The 17,417-nt window shown below is 43.5% G+C and overlaps 2 protein-coding genes across 6 annotated transcripts; both read left to right on the forward strand.

Annotated features, from left to right (window-relative positions):
- The first annotated feature begins 883 nt into the window (after positions 1-883).
- Positions 884-9,335, forward strand: LOC139581823 (tumor necrosis factor ligand superfamily member 13B-like). 3 transcript variants are annotated; one of them, XM_071412025.1, is made up of 6 exons: positions 884-1,206; positions 1,426-1,591; positions 1,681-1,740; positions 1,959-2,071; positions 6,076-6,211; positions 7,982-9,335. In XM_071412025.1, exons 1-6 carry the CDS (start codon positions 1,024-1,026, stop codon positions 8,095-8,097), a joined length of 774 nt encoding a protein of 257 aa, XP_071268126.1. In that variant the 5' UTR covers positions 884-1,023; the 3' UTR covers positions 8,098-9,335. The 3 variants fall into 3 exon arrangements, with proteins under 3 accessions (XP_071268126.1, XP_071268128.1, XP_071268127.1); XM_071412027.1 differs by having other exon boundaries at positions 1,426-1,582; positions 1,684-1,740; XM_071412026.1 differs by having other exon boundaries at positions 890-1,206; positions 1,684-1,740.
- A 692-nt stretch (positions 9,336-10,027) lies between these two features.
- Positions 10,028-16,554, forward strand: LOC139581822 (transforming growth factor beta activator LRRC32-like). Of its 3 annotated transcripts, XM_071412023.1 has the most exons (5): positions 10,028-10,192; positions 10,788-13,810; positions 14,911-15,195; positions 15,656-15,929; positions 16,035-16,554. In XM_071412023.1, the coding sequence occupies exons 1-2, from the start codon at positions 10,073-10,075 to the stop codon at positions 12,699-12,701; spliced, it is 2,034 nt and encodes a 677-aa protein (XP_071268124.1). In that variant the 5' UTR covers positions 10,028-10,072; the 3' UTR covers positions 12,702-13,810; positions 14,911-15,195; positions 15,656-15,929; positions 16,035-16,554. The 3 variants fall into 3 exon arrangements, with proteins under 3 accessions (XP_071268124.1, XP_071268123.1, XP_071268125.1); XM_071412022.1 differs by having other exon boundaries at positions 15,656-16,554; XM_071412024.1 differs by having other exon boundaries at positions 10,044-10,192; positions 10,763-13,810; positions 15,656-16,554.
- The last annotated feature ends 863 nt before the right edge of the window (positions 16,555-17,417 follow it).

Genomic DNA, 17,417 nt, shown 5'->3' on the forward strand with positions numbered 1-17,417 from the left:
AATCTGAATTCACTCTGCTGTCTGCCCTAATCTGATCTCACTCTGCTGTCTGCCCTAATCTGAACTCCCTCTGCTGTCTGCCCTAATCTGAACTCCCTCTGCTGTCTGCCCTAATCTGATCTCACTCTGCTGTCTGTCCTAATCTGAACTCACTCTGCTGTCTGCCCTAATCTGATCTCACTCTGCTGTCTGCCCTAATCTGATCTCACTCTGCTGTCTGCCCTAATCTGAACTCCCTCTGCTGTCTGCCCTAATCTGAACTCCCTCTGCTGTCTGCCCTAATCTGATCTCACTCTGCTGTCTGCCCTAATCTGAACTCACTCTGCTGTCTGCCCTAATCTGAACTCACTCTGCTGTCTGCCCTAATCTGATCTCACTCTGCTGTCTCCCCTAATCTGAACTCACTCTGCTGTCTGCCCTAATCTGATCTCACTCTGCTGTATGCCCTAATCTGATCTCACTCTGCTGTCTGCCCTAATCTGATCTCACTCTGCTGTATGCCCTAATCTGATCTCACTCTGCTGTATGCCCTAATCTGATCTCACTCTGCTGTATGCCCTAATCTGATCTCACTCTGCTGTATGCCCTAATCTGAACTCACTCTGCTGTCTGCCCTAATCTGATCTCACTCTGCTGTATGCCCTAATCTGATCTCACTCTGCTGCCTGCCCTAATCTGAACTCACTCTGCTGTCTGCCCTAATCTGAACTCACTCTAAACAGGATATACAGGGTGCCTCCCTAATGCACCCTTTCCACTTTATAGCTCACTACTTTTGACCAGAGCCAATTCTACAGAAACAATAACAGCGGCTGTCGTAAAAAGACTTCCTCATTTATGTTTTAATTCTGAAACGAAAACACACTCTAAGCTTCCGGGGTCAAGAAAATGTTAGTGTGCATCCCAAATGCCTATAGGCCCTGAGCAAAAGTAGTGTGCTAAAGAGTGAATAGAGTTCCATTGGGAAGTGGGCCATTATGAAGTGTGACTACACCCTGTCAGGACACATCTCTAAGTCTAACCATGCTGTACCATGCTTTACTATTAGTATCAACATTGACTGTGTTTTTTAGCTTCGTCCTCGTATACAAAGTAACAGTTCTAGAAGATGACATCAGCAAACTCAGAGGAGATATTTCAAACCTAAAGCCACATTCTAACGAATCCACAGATGGGATGAGAACGGGTATGTCCAGAACATGGGAGGTATGTGATTTTTAAATTCTATTATGGGTATCAGTTACTCCACAGTCTTATGTTCTAAGGAGAGCTTGCACAAGACTAACGTGTGGATAACATAGGGATCATTTACTCCACTGTTGTTTAAAAGCTCTGAGGAACATAATGTTTATTGCACTGTCTTATGTTCTGAGGATGACATGTATAAAAGGGAGATCTTTTTATTTGCCTTCTGTTTCCTGTCAGAGATCAAAGCAAGCAGCTTCCCTAAATTCACAGCAACAGAGACAGACAGAGAAAGACTCTCAGACTCTGTGTTCGTCAACAGCATCCTCTCAGACTCTGGGTTCACCAACTGCGTCCTCTCTGAGAATGAAACAGGAGCCGGCAGGCTGCAGTGGAGGTACACTAGGTATGAGTTAGTGTCATTGAGCATTTAGGTCTTTGAGGACGGTTCATGTTTTTATGCCACCTTAAGTAACTCACTCCCTTTTCTGTCAGTAGTACAGCAGTCGTTTCTGCAGCTGTCAGCCAACACAAAGGAACAGCCGTTTGTTAGAGGTAAATACTTTACTCATTTTAATTTTTGTTTCAATCTCCATCACAAGCTTAAACGTGTTCTAACAACCTTAACAAAACAACGAACCAAGGAGTTAGGATCTCTTGGTGTAACAGCTGATTGTGTTGGGTTGTTAGTCGCTGGTTCATGTCCCAGATGTGGCTTCCCCCCCCCCCCCCCCCCCGATGTGGCTCCCCCCTATGTTATTTTTCTTCCCCAGGAAATGTGACGGTGATTCCTTGGACAGTTGCCTTGCATCAAGGGGAGGCCATCTCTTCCACTGGAGACAGAATCATCATCCAACAAGAAGGCCTCTTCATAGTGTTTGGTCAGGTATACTGTCAGAGATACCAGCCCTTTGTCTTGCATATCAATGTACTTCATGGTTTATGCGGCAAATGTAAGAGAGATGGTTCGGTCACCATGCTAACCTTGCTTGAGGCCTTAGGCTTGGGAGATGGTTCGGTCACCATGCTAACTTTGCTTGAGACCCTGGGCTTGGGAGATGGTTCGGTCACCATGCTAACCTTGCTTGAGACCCTGGGCTTGGGAGATGGTTCGGTCACCATGCTAACCTTGCTTGAGACCCTGGGCTTGGGAGATGGTTCGGTCACCATGCTAACCTTGCTTGAGACCCTGGGCTTGGGAGATGGTTCGGTCACCATGCTAATCTAGAGGTGATAGAAACGCACACCGGTTTAGTCGAGGTGCTGGCTAGCGGAGTAGAACATCTATTTAGGAGAGGTGCTGGCTAGCGGAGTAGAACATCTATTTAGGAGAGGTGCTGGCTAGCGGAGTAGAACACCTATTTAGGAGAGGTGCTGGCTAGCGGAGTAGAACACCTGTTTAGGAGAGGTGCTGGCTAGCAGAGTAGAACACCTGTTTAGGAGAGGTGCTGGCTAGCACAGTAGAACACCTGTTTAGGAGAGGTGCTGGCTAGCACAGTAGAACACCTGTTTAGGAGAGGTGATGGCTAGCACAGTAGAACACCTGTTTAGGTAAGGTGCTGGCTAGCGGAGTAGAACACCTGTTTAGGAGAGGTGCTGGCTAGCGGAGTAGAACACCTGTTTAGGAGAGGTGCTGGCTAGCGGAGTAGAACACCTGTTTAGGAGAGGTGCTGGCTAGCGGAGTAGAACACCTGTTTAGGAGAGGTGCTGGCTAGCGGAGTAGAACACCTGTTTAGGAGAGGTGCTGGCTAGCGGAGTAGAACACCTGTTTAGGAGAGGTGCTGGCTAGCGGAGTAGAACACCTGTTTAGGTAAGGTGCTGGCTAGCGGAGTAGAACACCTGTTTAGGAGAGGTGCTGGCTAGCGGAGTAGAACACCTGTTTAGGAGAAGTGCTGGCTAGCGGAGTAGAACATCTATTTAGGAGAGGTGCTGGCTAGCGGAGTAGAACATCTATTTAGGAGAGGTGCTGGCTAGCGGAGTAGAACATCTATTTAGGAGAGGTGCTGGCTAGCAGAGTAGAACATCTATTTAGGAGAGGTGCTGGCTAGCGGAGTAGAACACCTATTTAGGAGAGGTGCTGGCTACTGGAGTAAAACACCTATTTAGGAGAGGTGCTGGCTACTGGAGTAAAACACCTGTTTAGGAGAGGTGCTGGCTAGCAGAGTAGAACACCTGTTTAGGAGAGGTGCTGGCTAGCACAGTAGAACACCTGTTTAGGAGAGGTGCTGGCTAGCACAGTAGAACACCTGTTTAGGAGAGGTGCTGGCTAGCACAGTAGAACACCTGTTTAGGTAAGGTGCTGGCTAGCGGAGTAGAACACCTGTTTAGGAGAGGTGCTGGCTAGCGGAGTAGAACACCTGTTTAGGAGAGGTGCTGGCTAGCGGAGTAGAACACCTGTTTAGGAGAGGTGCTGGCTAGCGGAGTAGAACACCTGTTTAGGAGAGGTACTGGCTAGCGGAGTAGAACACCTGTTTAGGAGAGGTGCTGGCTAGCGGAGTAGAACACCTGTTTAGGAGAGGTGCTGGCTAGCGGAGTAGAACACCTGTTTAGGAGAGGTGCTGGCTAGCGGAGTAGAACACCTGTTTAGGAGAGGTGCTGGCTAGCGGAGTAGAACACCTGTTTAGGAGAGGTGCTGGCTAGCGGAGTAGAACACCTGTTTAGGAGAGGTGCTGGCTAGCGGAGTAGAACACCTGGTTAGGAGAGGTGCTGGCTAGCAGAGTAGAACACCTGTTTAGGAGAGGTGCTGGCTAGCAGAGTAGAACACCTGTTTAGGAGAGGTGCTGGCTAACAGAGTAGAACACCTGTTTAGGAGAGGTGCTAGCTAGCAGAGTAGAACACCTGTTTAGGAGAGGTGCTGGCTAGCGGAGTAGAACACCTGTTTAGGAGAGGTGCTGGCTAGCGGAGTAGAACACCTGTTTAGGAGAGGTGCTGGCTAGCGGAGTAGAACACCTGTTTAGGAGAGGTGCTGGCTAGCGGAGTAGAACACCTGTTTAGGAGAGGTGCTGGCTAGCGGAGTAGAACACCTGTTTAGGAGAGGTGCTGGCTAGCGGAGTAGAACACCTGTTTAGGAGAGGTGCTGGCTAGCGGAGTAGAACACCTGTTTAGGAGAGGTGCTGGCTAGCGGAGTAGAACACCTGTTTAGGAGAGGTGCTGGCTAGCGGAGTAGAACACCTGTTTAGGAGAGGTGCTGGCTAGCGGAGTAGAACACCTGTTTAGGAGAGGTGCTGGCTAGCGGAGTAGAACACCTGTATAGGAGAGGTGCTGGCTAGCGGAGTAGAACACCTGTATAGGAGAGGTGCTGGCTAGCGGAGTAGAACACCTGTATAGGAGAGGTGCTGACTAGCGGAGTAGAACACCTGTTTAGGAGAGGTGCTGGCTAGCAGAGTAGAACACCTGTTTAGGAGAGGTGCTGGCTAGCAGAGTAGAACACCTGTTTAGGAGAGGTGCTGGCTAGCGGAGTAGAACACCTGTTTAGGAGAGGTGCTGGCTAGCGGAGTAGAACACCTGTTTAGGAGAGGTGCTGGCTAGCAGAGTAGAACACCTGTTTAGGAGAGGTGCTGACTAGCGGAGTAGAACACCTGTTTAGGAGAGGTGCTGGCTAGCGGAGTAGAACACCTGTTTAGGAGAGGTGCTGGCTAGCGGAGTAGAACACCTGTTTAGGAGAGGTGCTGGCTAGCGGAGTAGAACACCTGTATAGGAGAGGTGCTGGCTAGCGGAGTAGAACACCTGTTTAGGAGAGGTGCTGGCTAGCGGAGTAGAACACCTGTTTAGGAGAGGTGCTGGCTAGCGGAGTAGAACACCTGTTTAGGAGAGGTGCTGGCTAGCAGAGTAGAACACTTGATAAAGAAAAGGAGAGCTGCACACTCTAGGAGCTCAGATGTAATAATTGAATAACCAACGTTTGGACAGACAAGCTGTCTTCATCAGGGTATAATGACAAACACTGCGAGGTGACTCGTTCATATCGTGTCAAAGGACACACACAGGTTTCTGTAATCATGGCCGGATGTGGCCTGATATCATTGGTTAATTATCATATATTAAAATAGTATACAAAAAACATAAATGGATAGCATACGATCATAGATACAATTTGGCTCCATAAGCCTAAAAACTTTTACAATAGCAAAATCACAATAATCACAAGAATGGCTTCAGATCAAAGTCTACGTTGAGACCGAAGGGAGAAAGGGTCTTTAAATTAAAGATCCAGGCAGCCTCTCGTTTTAATTGTCGAGGTCACCCCTTCTCCTAGGGAGGGTGACGTGTTCGATGCCAATATAACGTAGGGACGAATCGAGTGGTTTGCTTCCAGAAAGTGGGCCGCAACTGGGTAAGTCGAGTTCCTGCACCTAATGGTGCTACGATGCTCCGAGATACGTACTTTTAATTCACGCTTTGTTTTACCCACATAATTTTTACCCCAAGGACAAGTTATATGATAAATAACTGCCTTAGTGGAGCACGTGATAACATCTTTGATTGGGATCTGTTTCCCTGTTTGGGGGTGTTTGAAAGATCTACATTTATAAGTGCCATTGCATTGAGCACAGCCATTACACTTGTAGTTTCCATCCAGTAGGGGCGCAAATAGACGTTGTGCAAGGATATCTTGGGGGTGGTAAATCAGAGTTAACCAATTGATCTCTGAGATTTCTGCCCCACGAGAATACGACCAAGGGAGGGTCCGAAAACACATTACCGATACTGTCATGGGATCTTAGAATGTGCCAATGTTTGTGAACGATTCGGTCACCATGCTAACCTTGCTTGAGGCCCTAGGCGTTTGGCTCAGCAGGCTAATCTGGGACACAGGAGACCTGGGTCGGAACCCTGTCATCCAGTGTCCTACATGACGATGACTACGTGGTTCGTCCTGTTGTTTCCCAGGTGTTGTTGCAGAGTCCAGGCACCATCATGGGTCACATAGTGCGTAGTCGAGGAACCGGTCAGAGATCCACAGAGCTGCTCCGCTGTCTACAGGAGATGCCCCAGACCAACTGTGCCAATACCTGCTACACTGGAGGTGAACCCAACACAACACCTGTGGTGTTTCCACTAGTGGGATATACCCTTTGGTGGTACTTCCATTAACGTTGTGGAAATGGGAGCTGAGTTGTAGTGGACAGTAATATTTATCATGTATGATACTATAAATACCTCACGTGACTCGTAATGAGACTAAGCAATTAGCATATTAAAATGTTGATCTGACTACATAAAGAAAATAAGCAAGAGACTAGGGTGGAGTTACAGTAATATAACACTATAGTTACAGTAATATAACACTATAGTTGAGTTACAGTAATATAACAGTATAGTTACAGTAATAGAACACTATAGTTACAGTAATAGAACACTATAGTTGAGTTACAGTAATATAACAGTATAGTTACAGTAATATAACAGTATAGTTACAGTAATAGAACACTATAGTTACAGTAACAGAACACTGTAGTTACAGTAATAGAACACTATAGGTACAGTAATATAACACTATAGTTACAGTAATATAACACTATAGTTACAGTAATATAACACTATAGTTACAGTAATATAACACTATAGTTGAGTTACAGTAATAGAACACTATAGTTACAGTAATAGAATACTATAGTTACAGTAATAGAACACTATAGTTACAGTAATATAACACTATAGTTACAGTAATATAACACTATAGTTGAGTTACAGTAATAGAACACTATAGTTACAGTAACAGAACACTATAGTTACAGTAACAGAACACTATAGGTACAGTAACAGAACACTATAGTTACAGTAACAGAACACTATAGTTACAGTAACAGAACACTATAGTTACAGTAACAGAACACTATAGTTACAGTAACAGAACACTGTAGTTGAGTTACAGTAATAGAACACTACAGATACAGTAACAGAACACTATAGTTACAGTAATAGAACACTATAGTTACAGTAATAGAACACTATAGTTACAGTAATAGAACACTATAACTACAGTAACAGAACACTATAGTTACAGTAATAGAACACTATAGTTACAGTAATATAACACTATAGTTACAGTAATAGAACACTATAGTTACAGTAATAGAACACTATAGTTACAGTAATAGAACACTATAGTTACAGTAATAGAACACTGTAGTTACAGTAACAGAACACTATAGTTACAGTAATATAACACTGTAGTTACAGTAACAGAACACTGTAGTTACAGTAACAGAACACTGTAGTTACAGTAATATAACACTGTAGTTACAGTAACAGAACACTGTAGTTACAGTAACAGAACACTATAGTTACAGTAATATAACACTGTAGTTACAGTAACAGAACACTGTAGTTACAGTAACAGAACACTATAGTTACAGTAATAGAACACTATAGTTACAGTAATAGAACACTATAGTTACAGTAATAGAACACTATAGTTACAGTAATGGGGTGGAGAGGGAGAGAATCTCCCCACAGCAGGTCAGGAACACATAAGAGAAAGAACAATGAATCTTTGACCCTTTTTTTAAGCATCTGAGTTGTTGACCAATAGTATTACTGTAAAGTTAACTTCCAGTCAGATATCAGACTTACAGGATGTAACCTCTGCTTCTCAGAGGTGAGCCAATGGGGGTTGGTGAGACCAACACAGAGAGTGTTGAATTCCTAAGACAACACATAGCAAATTCTTGAATACAGTTGGTACGAAGAGTCACTTCTGGGGCTGTGCTGTCCTGCAGAGTTACTTCCATGCCGCTCTGTGTACAGTGTCTCTATGAGGTCCTCTTGTGTATGACTGTCTGTCCTGTCTCAGGCATGGTGAAGCTGGAGAGAGAAGACGAGCTGGAACTGGTGATCCCAGATCGACCCCAAGCCCAGGTCTCCATGGACGCAGACTCAACCTTCTTTGGCATCATACGGCTGAACTGACCCCCAGGAGACAGAAGTCACCAGCAGCATCATACGGCTGAACTGACCCCGAGGAGACAGAAGTCACCAGCAGCATCATACGGCTGAACTGACCCCCAGGAGACAGAAGTCACCAGCAGCATCATACGGCTGAACTGACCCCCAGGAGACAGAAGTCACCAGCAGCATCATACGGCTGAACTGACCCCCAGGAGACAGAAGTCACCAGCAGCATCATACGGCTGAACTGACCCCCAGGAGACAGAAGTCACCAGCAGCATCATATGGCTGAACTGACCCCCAGGAGACAGAAGTCACCAGCAGCATCATACGGCTGAACTGACCCCCAGGAGACAGAAGTCACCAGCAGCATCATACGGCTGAACTGACCCCCAGGAGACAGAAGTCACCAGCAGCATCATACGGCTGAACTGACCCCCAGGAGACAGAAGTCACCAGCAGCATCATACGGCTGAACTGACCCCCAGGAGACAGAAGTCACCAGCAGCATCATACGGCTGAACTGACCCCCAGGAGACAGAAGTCACCAGCAGGAGGTGTGGGACTTGATGCCATGAGCAGGACTATGCTTTTTTTTGTGGATGTCCTCCTCTGACAGGATGATGTCCTCCTCTTACAGGATGATGTCCTCCTCTTACAGGATGATGTGTCTAGTGGATGTCCTCCTCTTACAGGATGATGTCCTCCTCTGACAGGATGATGTCCTCCTCTTACAGGATGATGTCCTCCTCTGACAGGATGATGTCTCTAGTGGATGTCCTCCTCTTACAGGATGATGTCCTCCTCTTACAGGATGATGTCCTCCTCTGACAGGATGATGTCCTCCTCTGACAGGATGATGTCTCTAGTGGATGTCCTCCTCTTACAGGATGATGTCTCTAGTGGATGTCCTCCTCTGACAGGATGATGTCTTATTACAGAGCTGTTGTAACAACTCCACAGCTTTCATCCACAGAGAGTTTCATCCACAGAGAGTTTCATCCACAGAGTTTCATCCACAGAGAGTTTCATCCACAGAGTTTCATCCACAGAGTTTCATCCACAGAGAGTGGAAGACGGCTGGGAGCAGAAATATAATTTTTCTAAACTATTTTAATCTGAATAATCTGACAATATGAAATAGACCTTGAATGCTGTTGTGCTGAGTATGGGTGATGTCCAGCGTACGTTAAATGCTTGGTGTCTGTATGTGTCAATAGTTCAAATGTAATAAACTATTCTGGGTAGTCCTGATCCACCTGGTTGGTTGTGTGCTATGCATTACTCAATCAACAGGGTTTTTTCTGTGTGTGTGTGTGTGTGTGTGTGTGTGTGTGTGTGTGTGTGTGTGTGTGTGTGTGTGTGTGTGTGTGTGTGTGTGTGTGTGTGTTCTGTCATCACAGAGTATTTCTGTGTGTGTGTGTTGATACCTTTCAGGATTTCCTTCCTCCCACTCTCCTCTCGTTTATTTCCACTCCTCTCTTTCTATTTCGGAAAGGTTTCTGTTTTCCCAGGACGACAGCAGGAACAAACAGAGGATAAATATACCTGGCCCAGAGGACAGACTTTCCAGACCAGTTGACATAATATCTAATCTAATGACACAATAATTGTGATTATCAAACATGTCACGTGTCTAAATAATGACATGTTTTATGGTTATTTTGAATGCCACAGCCCATTTTATTGTATTTTTTAAAATTTATATTCTATAAAAGAGCTTATTTTTTATAAACTAATAACAAACGTGTCAATAATAAGATGTGTAATTTCTGTCCGTCTCCAGACTTGTGGATATGTATCTCTGTGGTGTATCAACGTGTCATGAGTAATGAGTTGGTTGAGTAAACAGAAGGTCCACAAAGCGTATCTGGTGTCCACAGCCTTTTTCGTCTCTGTTTTTTTTAATTTAATGACCGTCAGCTATAAATGGCAGAGAGGGGTGTTTGAGGACTGATGTAGCCCAGTGTCGTGTCGTCAGGACAGAGACAGGAGAATGATCAGACCTACAGAGACAACATTCAGCTTAGTGCTACTGCTAGTCCTACTGCTGTACTGCTCTCTGGCTCACAGTCTCATACAGTCTGTGACTGGAAGGATACATGATGACCAACAGGTAGGCTGGAGAAAATCCTTTCAATATAAAAGGCAGAGAAGTAATGTAGATTTAACAGAGCTGATTCAATTAACCATTCTCACCTGATGAGTAACCTTGCCTGAGACCTGAACACTTGTGTTAGATTTAGAGTTAATGTGAAGGGTTTAACTCAGAGGAATAACATGTTCTTGTGGCAGGCAGGAGACCAGTGTTTAAACCCAGTTGGTCTCACCTCTGACACATCTGAATACAGAGCTCAGTAACACTGTACTGTCATGGCTTCTTAGGCTGATTTTACATCTATGGAATTCAACTATTGAGTGACAGGTTTTGGTCACTGGAAGGCTTTTGGTTTGCTGAAATAGCGTGTCAAACAGACATTGTTATTTTGACGATGGATAGTACATTTCTGCTTCATTTTATTTCATACATCAAAACCCTTTATGTTTCTGCTTCATTTTATTTCATACATCAAAACCCTTTATGTTTCTGAGTCATTTTATTTCGTACATCACAACACTTTATGTTTCTGCTTCATTTTATTTCATATATCAAAACACTTTATAGACGGTATTAAAAGCGTTGTAGTTTCTCTCATCTTTCTCGTTTCAAGGAGACGACTTCCTGGCGGTTCAGGAACCTATCATCTGTTCCTGAGGGGCTGGACGTGAGGCTGAGGGAGCTGGATCTGTCCAACAACGTTATAAGACATATAAACAGCCAGAGTCTGGGTCTTCCATCCCTACTGAGTCTGGACCTCAGCTACAACCAGCTAGAGATCATATCTGAAGGGGCTTTCAGAGATGTGGCCCAGCTTCAAGAGCTGAACTTGGCCAGGAATGCATTGAGCCACAATGTGGACAGTAACAGCCGAGCTCTTGGGTCTCTCCACAGACTGAGGAGGTTGGATATCTCTATGAACGGTCTGGATGATGACGCGGCGGAACTTTACCTTCGTGACAAATCAATTGTAGAACGCCTAGATCTCACGGGCAACGGTTTGACGCGACTCACGCCCAAGCTGTTTGCAGAGAGCCTGAGCGTGACGAGCATTCGCATCGAGAACAATCTGATCACGGCAATAGAGGAGGGAACGTTTGAACCGTTGAAGAAACTCAAGATCTTAAATTTAGCCAGAAATAATCTAGTCTACATCTGTGATTTTAAACTCCATCAGGTGAAACTCTTGAATCTTAGCAGGAATTCCATAGAGTTCTTTGTCACCCGTGAGGACGGTCATCCATACGAGCTGGAGATCTTAGATCTGAGCTTCAACAACCTCCTCTATTTCCCCATGGTCCCCAAGACCAACCGGTTGAGATACCTCCACCTACAGAGCAACATGGTGGGGACCTTAGAGACAGACACCCTAATATCAGAGGCAGACTCTCTGTACAGAGAACTAACAAGTGAAGATGAGGTAAATGATGCTGCAGCCAACAGCAACATATACTCTAACTGGAGACTGATGCCGTTAGTTTACATGGACCTCAGTAGTAACCACTTCAGGTCTCTACCTGTGGAGACTCTGAGCCATCTGACGTCTTTGGTGACGCTGAACCTCAGCAAGAACTGTCTACAGGACATCAGCTATAACACAACGAAGGGTGGCAGCGGCCATGATGGAGGCTACCACCGACCTTCCTTGACCTTTCCGTCCCTACGCTACTTCGACCTGCAGAACAACGGTCTTCGACAACTCTCCACCTTCTTCCTGGAAGCCCTACCAAACATAGAGACGTTAAACCTGAAGGAGAACTCTGTGAGGCCGTGTGACCCGAAGGACCAACTGGGACCATCTGAGACAACGAGAGTTAGTCTTAATAGTATGTCCTCCTGTGTTTCCTTCTGGAATATCAAAACTCTGAGAAGTCTAGATCTCCAAGACAACGGCATCAAAACACTCCATCAGAACACATTTGAAAGAACCCCTTTGGTTTCTCTCAACCTGGCGAGCAATGTAGATATAATCTTGGCTAATGGCGCTCTAGAAGGGTTGCAGAGTAGTCTCCAGTCTCTGAGCATCAGTGGGAACAACATGACAACCTCTGCCTTGTCTCTGCCTTGTCTGAAAGCATTGAGACGACTCAACATGTCCAACAACAACGTAGACGTCCTCCCGAGCATCATCAGCTGTTCTCCTTTGACGGAACTTGACGTGAGAAATAACGGCCTAACGTCTATGAATGAATCTTTGGTTGATCGTTTGTCTCTATATCTTGATGTGTTGTATGTCAGTGGCAACTCGTTCAACTGCTGTGACACCAAATGGCTCAAAGCCCTAAACAGAGAGAAAGTGAAGATACCGGACCTTGACCGTGCTGTGTGCCTCAGTGTCAATGGTACTCTGTTGACTGGCCTTCTGCCTAACCATTCACTGCACTGTTCATTGGAACTTAGCCCAAAGATAACAGAACCAAACCTTGGGCAAATAATAATCATCATTCTGTTTGTGTCGACAGTATTGATAACATTAGTTGTATTTGTGAAGAAGGTTTGTTGCAACACGGGGTCATTCATTGTGTAATGATTGTGCATTTAAAACCAAGATCTGTGTTCCAATACCCACACTAACATACTGTATACTACATACTTAATGAGTATATACTACATACTATCAGTTCATTTTAGTATACTGTATACTACATACTTAATGAGTATATACTATATACTATTAGTTCATTTTAGTATAATGTATACTACATACTTAATGAGTATATACTACATACTATATACTATTAGTTTATTTTAGTATACCGAGTGTAGTAGTGCTTCGCCTGTCTACCGGAAGGTGATGCTGTTGCTATGCAACATCTTGCTACGGTAACATATTACTAGTTAGACCTACCGGAGAGGGACTACCGAAGAGTACCGGAGAGTGACTACCGAAGAGGGACTACCGGAGAGGGACTACCGGAGAGTGACTACCGGAGAGTGACTACCAAAGAGTACCGGAGAGGGACTACCGAAGAGTGACTACCGGAGAGAAGAGTGACTACCGGAGAGTGACTACCGGAGAGTGCGCTCTAGGCGTAAATTCAGAGCGGACACTGGACGCTCTGTCCGAGGAGTAGACTTGCTGGTTAACGTTGGCTAGCTACTTCCAGAAACAAATGAGAGAGCACCTCACTCTGACCATTTTACTCACCCTAGCAGAGCTGTTTTCATGTTATCCAGAGCGTTGGTGACTGTAACTGTTCGGACGGCAACAATTTAATTATGCTTTTTTTGACGACGTTGATCAGTTATTCTGCGCTCTGGCACACCCTGAGTGTGTTCGTAAATTCACTCTGGTATGCCATTGTGTTGTCAGATTGTCTGTTCTAAATTTAACAGTCAAAATAACATGAAACGTAATTTATTTGAAAAGTCATTACTTTATTAAATTGCTCAACATTTCCGCTCTCCTATGACATCGGCTGCATATTTTCCACTCCCATTTTCTGAAGAATTACATTATGGGACCTAAAAGCACGGAAATAGTGTCCACTGCTTGTATACTATGACCAATAAGCATACTACATACTCAAAATACGTCACAAATAGTATGGCTAGTGCGCTTGGATGAGTATTCGAACACAGCTGTTTTGTTGTTGGAAGTTATTAGCAGCTATTCAGCTATTAGGTTTACTCCAGGTTATAACACCATTAGACTATTAGGTTGACTCCAGGTTATAACACCATTAGACTATTAGGTTGACTCCAGGTTATAACACCATTAGACTATTAGGTTGACTCCAGGTTATAACACCATTAGACTATTAGGTTGACTCCAGGTTATAACACCATTAGACTATTAGGTTGACTCCAGGTTATAACACCATTAGACTATTAGGTTGACTCCAGGTTATAACACCATTAGACTATTAGGTTGACTCCAGGTTATAACACCATTAGACTATTAGGTTGACTCCAGGTTATAACACCATTAGACTATTAGGTTGACTCCAGGTTATAACACCATTAGACTATTAGGTTGACTCCAGGTTATAACACCATTAGACTATTAGGTTGACTCCAGGTTATAACACCATTAGACTATTAGGTTGACTCCAGGTTATAACACCATTAGACTATTAGGTTGACTCCAGGTTATAACACCATTAGACTATTAGGTTGACTCCAGGTTATAACACCATTAGACTATTAGGTTGACTCCAGGTTATAACACCATTAGACTATTAGGTTGACTCCAGGTTATAACACCATTAGACTATTAGGTTGACTCCAGGTTATAACACCATTAGACTATTAGGTTGACTCCAGGTTATAACACCATTAGACTATTAGGTTGACTCCAGGTTATAACACCATTAGACTATTAGGTTGACTCCAGGTTATAACACCATTAGACTATTAGGTTTACTCCAGGTTATAACATCACTGCATTAGACTATTAGGTTGACTCCAGGTTATAACACCATTAGACTATTAGGTTGACTCCAGGTTATAACACCATTAGACTATTAGGTTTACTCCAGGTTATAACATCATTAGACTATTAGGTTGACTCCAGGTTATAACACCATTAGACTATTAGGTTTACTCCAGGTTATAACACCATTAGACTATTAGGTTGACTCCAGGTTATAACACCAGTAGACTATTAGGTTGACTCCAGGTTATAACCTCACTGCATTAGACTATTAGGTTGACTCCAGGTTATAACACCATTAGACTATTAGGTTGACTCCAGGTTATAACATCACTGCATTAGACTATTAGGTTGACTCCAGGTTATAACACCATTAGACTATTAGGTTGACTCCAGGTTATAACATCAATGCATTAGACTATTAGGTTTACTCCAGGTTATAACACCATTAGACTATTAGGTTGACTCCAGGTTATAACACCATTAGACTATTAGGTTGACTCCAGGTTATAACACCATTAGACTATTAGGTTGACTCCAGGTTATAACACCATTAGACTATTAGGTTGACTCCAGGTTATAACACCATTAGACTATTAGGTTGACTCCAGGTTATAACACCATTAGACTATTAGGTTTACTCCAGGTTATAACACCATTAGACTATTAGGTTTACTCCAGGTTATAACACCATTAGACTATTAGGTTGACTCAAGGTTATAACACCATTAGACTATTAGGTTTACTCCAGGTTATAACACCATTAGACTATTAGGTTGACTCCAGGTTATAACACCATTAGACTATTAGGTTGACTCCAGGTTATAACACCATTAGACTATTAGGTTGACTCCAGGTTATAACACCATTAGACTATTAGGTTGACTCCAGGTTATAACACCATTAGACTATTAGGTTGACTCCAGGTTATAACACCATTAGACTATTAGGTTGACTCCAGGTTATAACACCATTAGACTATTAGGTTGACTCCAGGTTATAACACCATTAGACTATTAGGTTGACTCCAGGTTATAACACCATTAGACTATTAGGTTGACTCCAGGTTATAACATCACTGCATTAGACTATTAGGTTGACTCCAGGTTATAACATCACTGCATTAGACTATTAGGTTGACTCCAGGTTATAACACCATTAGACTATTAGGTTGACTCCAGGTTATAACACCATTAGACTATTAGGTTGACTCCAGGTTATAACACCATTAGACTATTAGGTTGACTCCAGGTTATAACACCATTAGACTATTAGGTTTACTCCAGGTTATAACACCATTAGACTATTAGGTTTACTCCAGGTTATAACACCATTAGACTATTAGGTTGACTCCAGGTTATAACACCATTAGACTATTAGGTTGACTCCAGGTTATAACACCATTGGACTATTAGGTTGACTCCAGGTTATAACATCATTAGACTATTAGGTTGACTCCAGGTTATAACACCATTAGAATATTAGGTTTACTCCAGGTTATAACACCATTAGACTATTAGGTTGACTCCAGGTTATAACACCATTAGACTATTAGGTTGACTCCAGGTTATAACACCATTAGACTATTATGTTGACTCCAGGTTATAACACCATTAGACTATTAGGTTGACTCCAGGTTATAACACCATTAGACTATTAGGTTGACTCCAGGTTATAACACCATTAGACTATTAGGTTGACTCCAGGTTATAACACCATTAGACTATTAGGTTGACTCCAGGTTATAACACCATTAGACTATTAGGTTGACTCCAGGTTATAACATCAATGCATTAGACTAATGCCCACATTTCAGAGGTTAACTAAATATGCCATGCTAACATGTGTCCACTGATAGCCTAGGGATACATTCTGATCCATAGACACCATACTTCCTGAATGTCAGTCTTTCAACCACACGCTAAGTCATGTCACTGATAGTAACAAGCTCGTCTCCAGGCTGAGAGAGAGAGAGAGAGAGAGAGAGAGAGAGACAGATAGAGAGACTGTCTATATACATAATATGACATTTGAATTGTCTTCATTATTTAGGAACTTCTGTGAGTGTAATTTTTACTGGTCATTTTTATTGTTTATATCAGTTTTGTTTATTATCTACTTCACTTGCTTTGGCAATGTTAACATATGTTTCCCATGCCAATAAAAACCCTTGAATTAGAGAGAGAGAGAGAGAGAGGTGCAATGAGCAGTGCAGAAAGTTGAAGATGAGAATCTGAAGTTGCACATGCTGGTATCTTTTCACGGTCCATTTCTCCTCTCCTGCCTGTTGGTTTTTAGTAATGAAGCCCCAAGTATGTCACAAAAACGTCCATTGATGAGCTTCAGGACTGGTGGGTTCTGAAAAATGTGGATGTTTTCAAGCACGAGCTCCTTGTGGTAGAAGCAGCACATGGATGGACAACCATCATAAAATACAACATAGAAGCTGAGGGAAGAGCACAACACCATAAATACACAGAGAAATGGATATCTTTTTTCATAAAGCGTTCTCTGAATTTGGGGCAGGGCACCATTAAAACCCCCCCAGAAATAAGAAAACCAAGTCACACTGCCAACCTCCTCTGGTTCAGTTCTCATAACATCTTTGGTTGAGTTGAGTGGCGACCCGTCCTTCAGGGCAGGTGGGACAGAGATGTTTAGAGATATTTTTCTTTCTGTTTGTTTGTTTTGTTGCCTGTTTTGCATGTTATTTTGGCATTAACACGTGTCACATATCAGTTTGCAAACAATGTAAAAACAACAGTTAATAAAGCCACATACGAACATGGTCTCTTTGTTTTCTTGAGGAAGGCCGCTCCAACATGCAGGTGTTTCAGCCTGGCTCAGTGCTCTCTGTGGTGGTGGGGC

The sequence above is a fragment of the Salvelinus alpinus genome, chromosome 7 (genome assembly GCF_045679555.1).
Source record: "Salvelinus alpinus chromosome 7, SLU_Salpinus.1, whole genome shotgun sequence".
NCBI classification, from domain to species: Eukaryota; Metazoa; Chordata; class Actinopteri; order Salmoniformes; family Salmonidae; genus Salvelinus; species Salvelinus alpinus.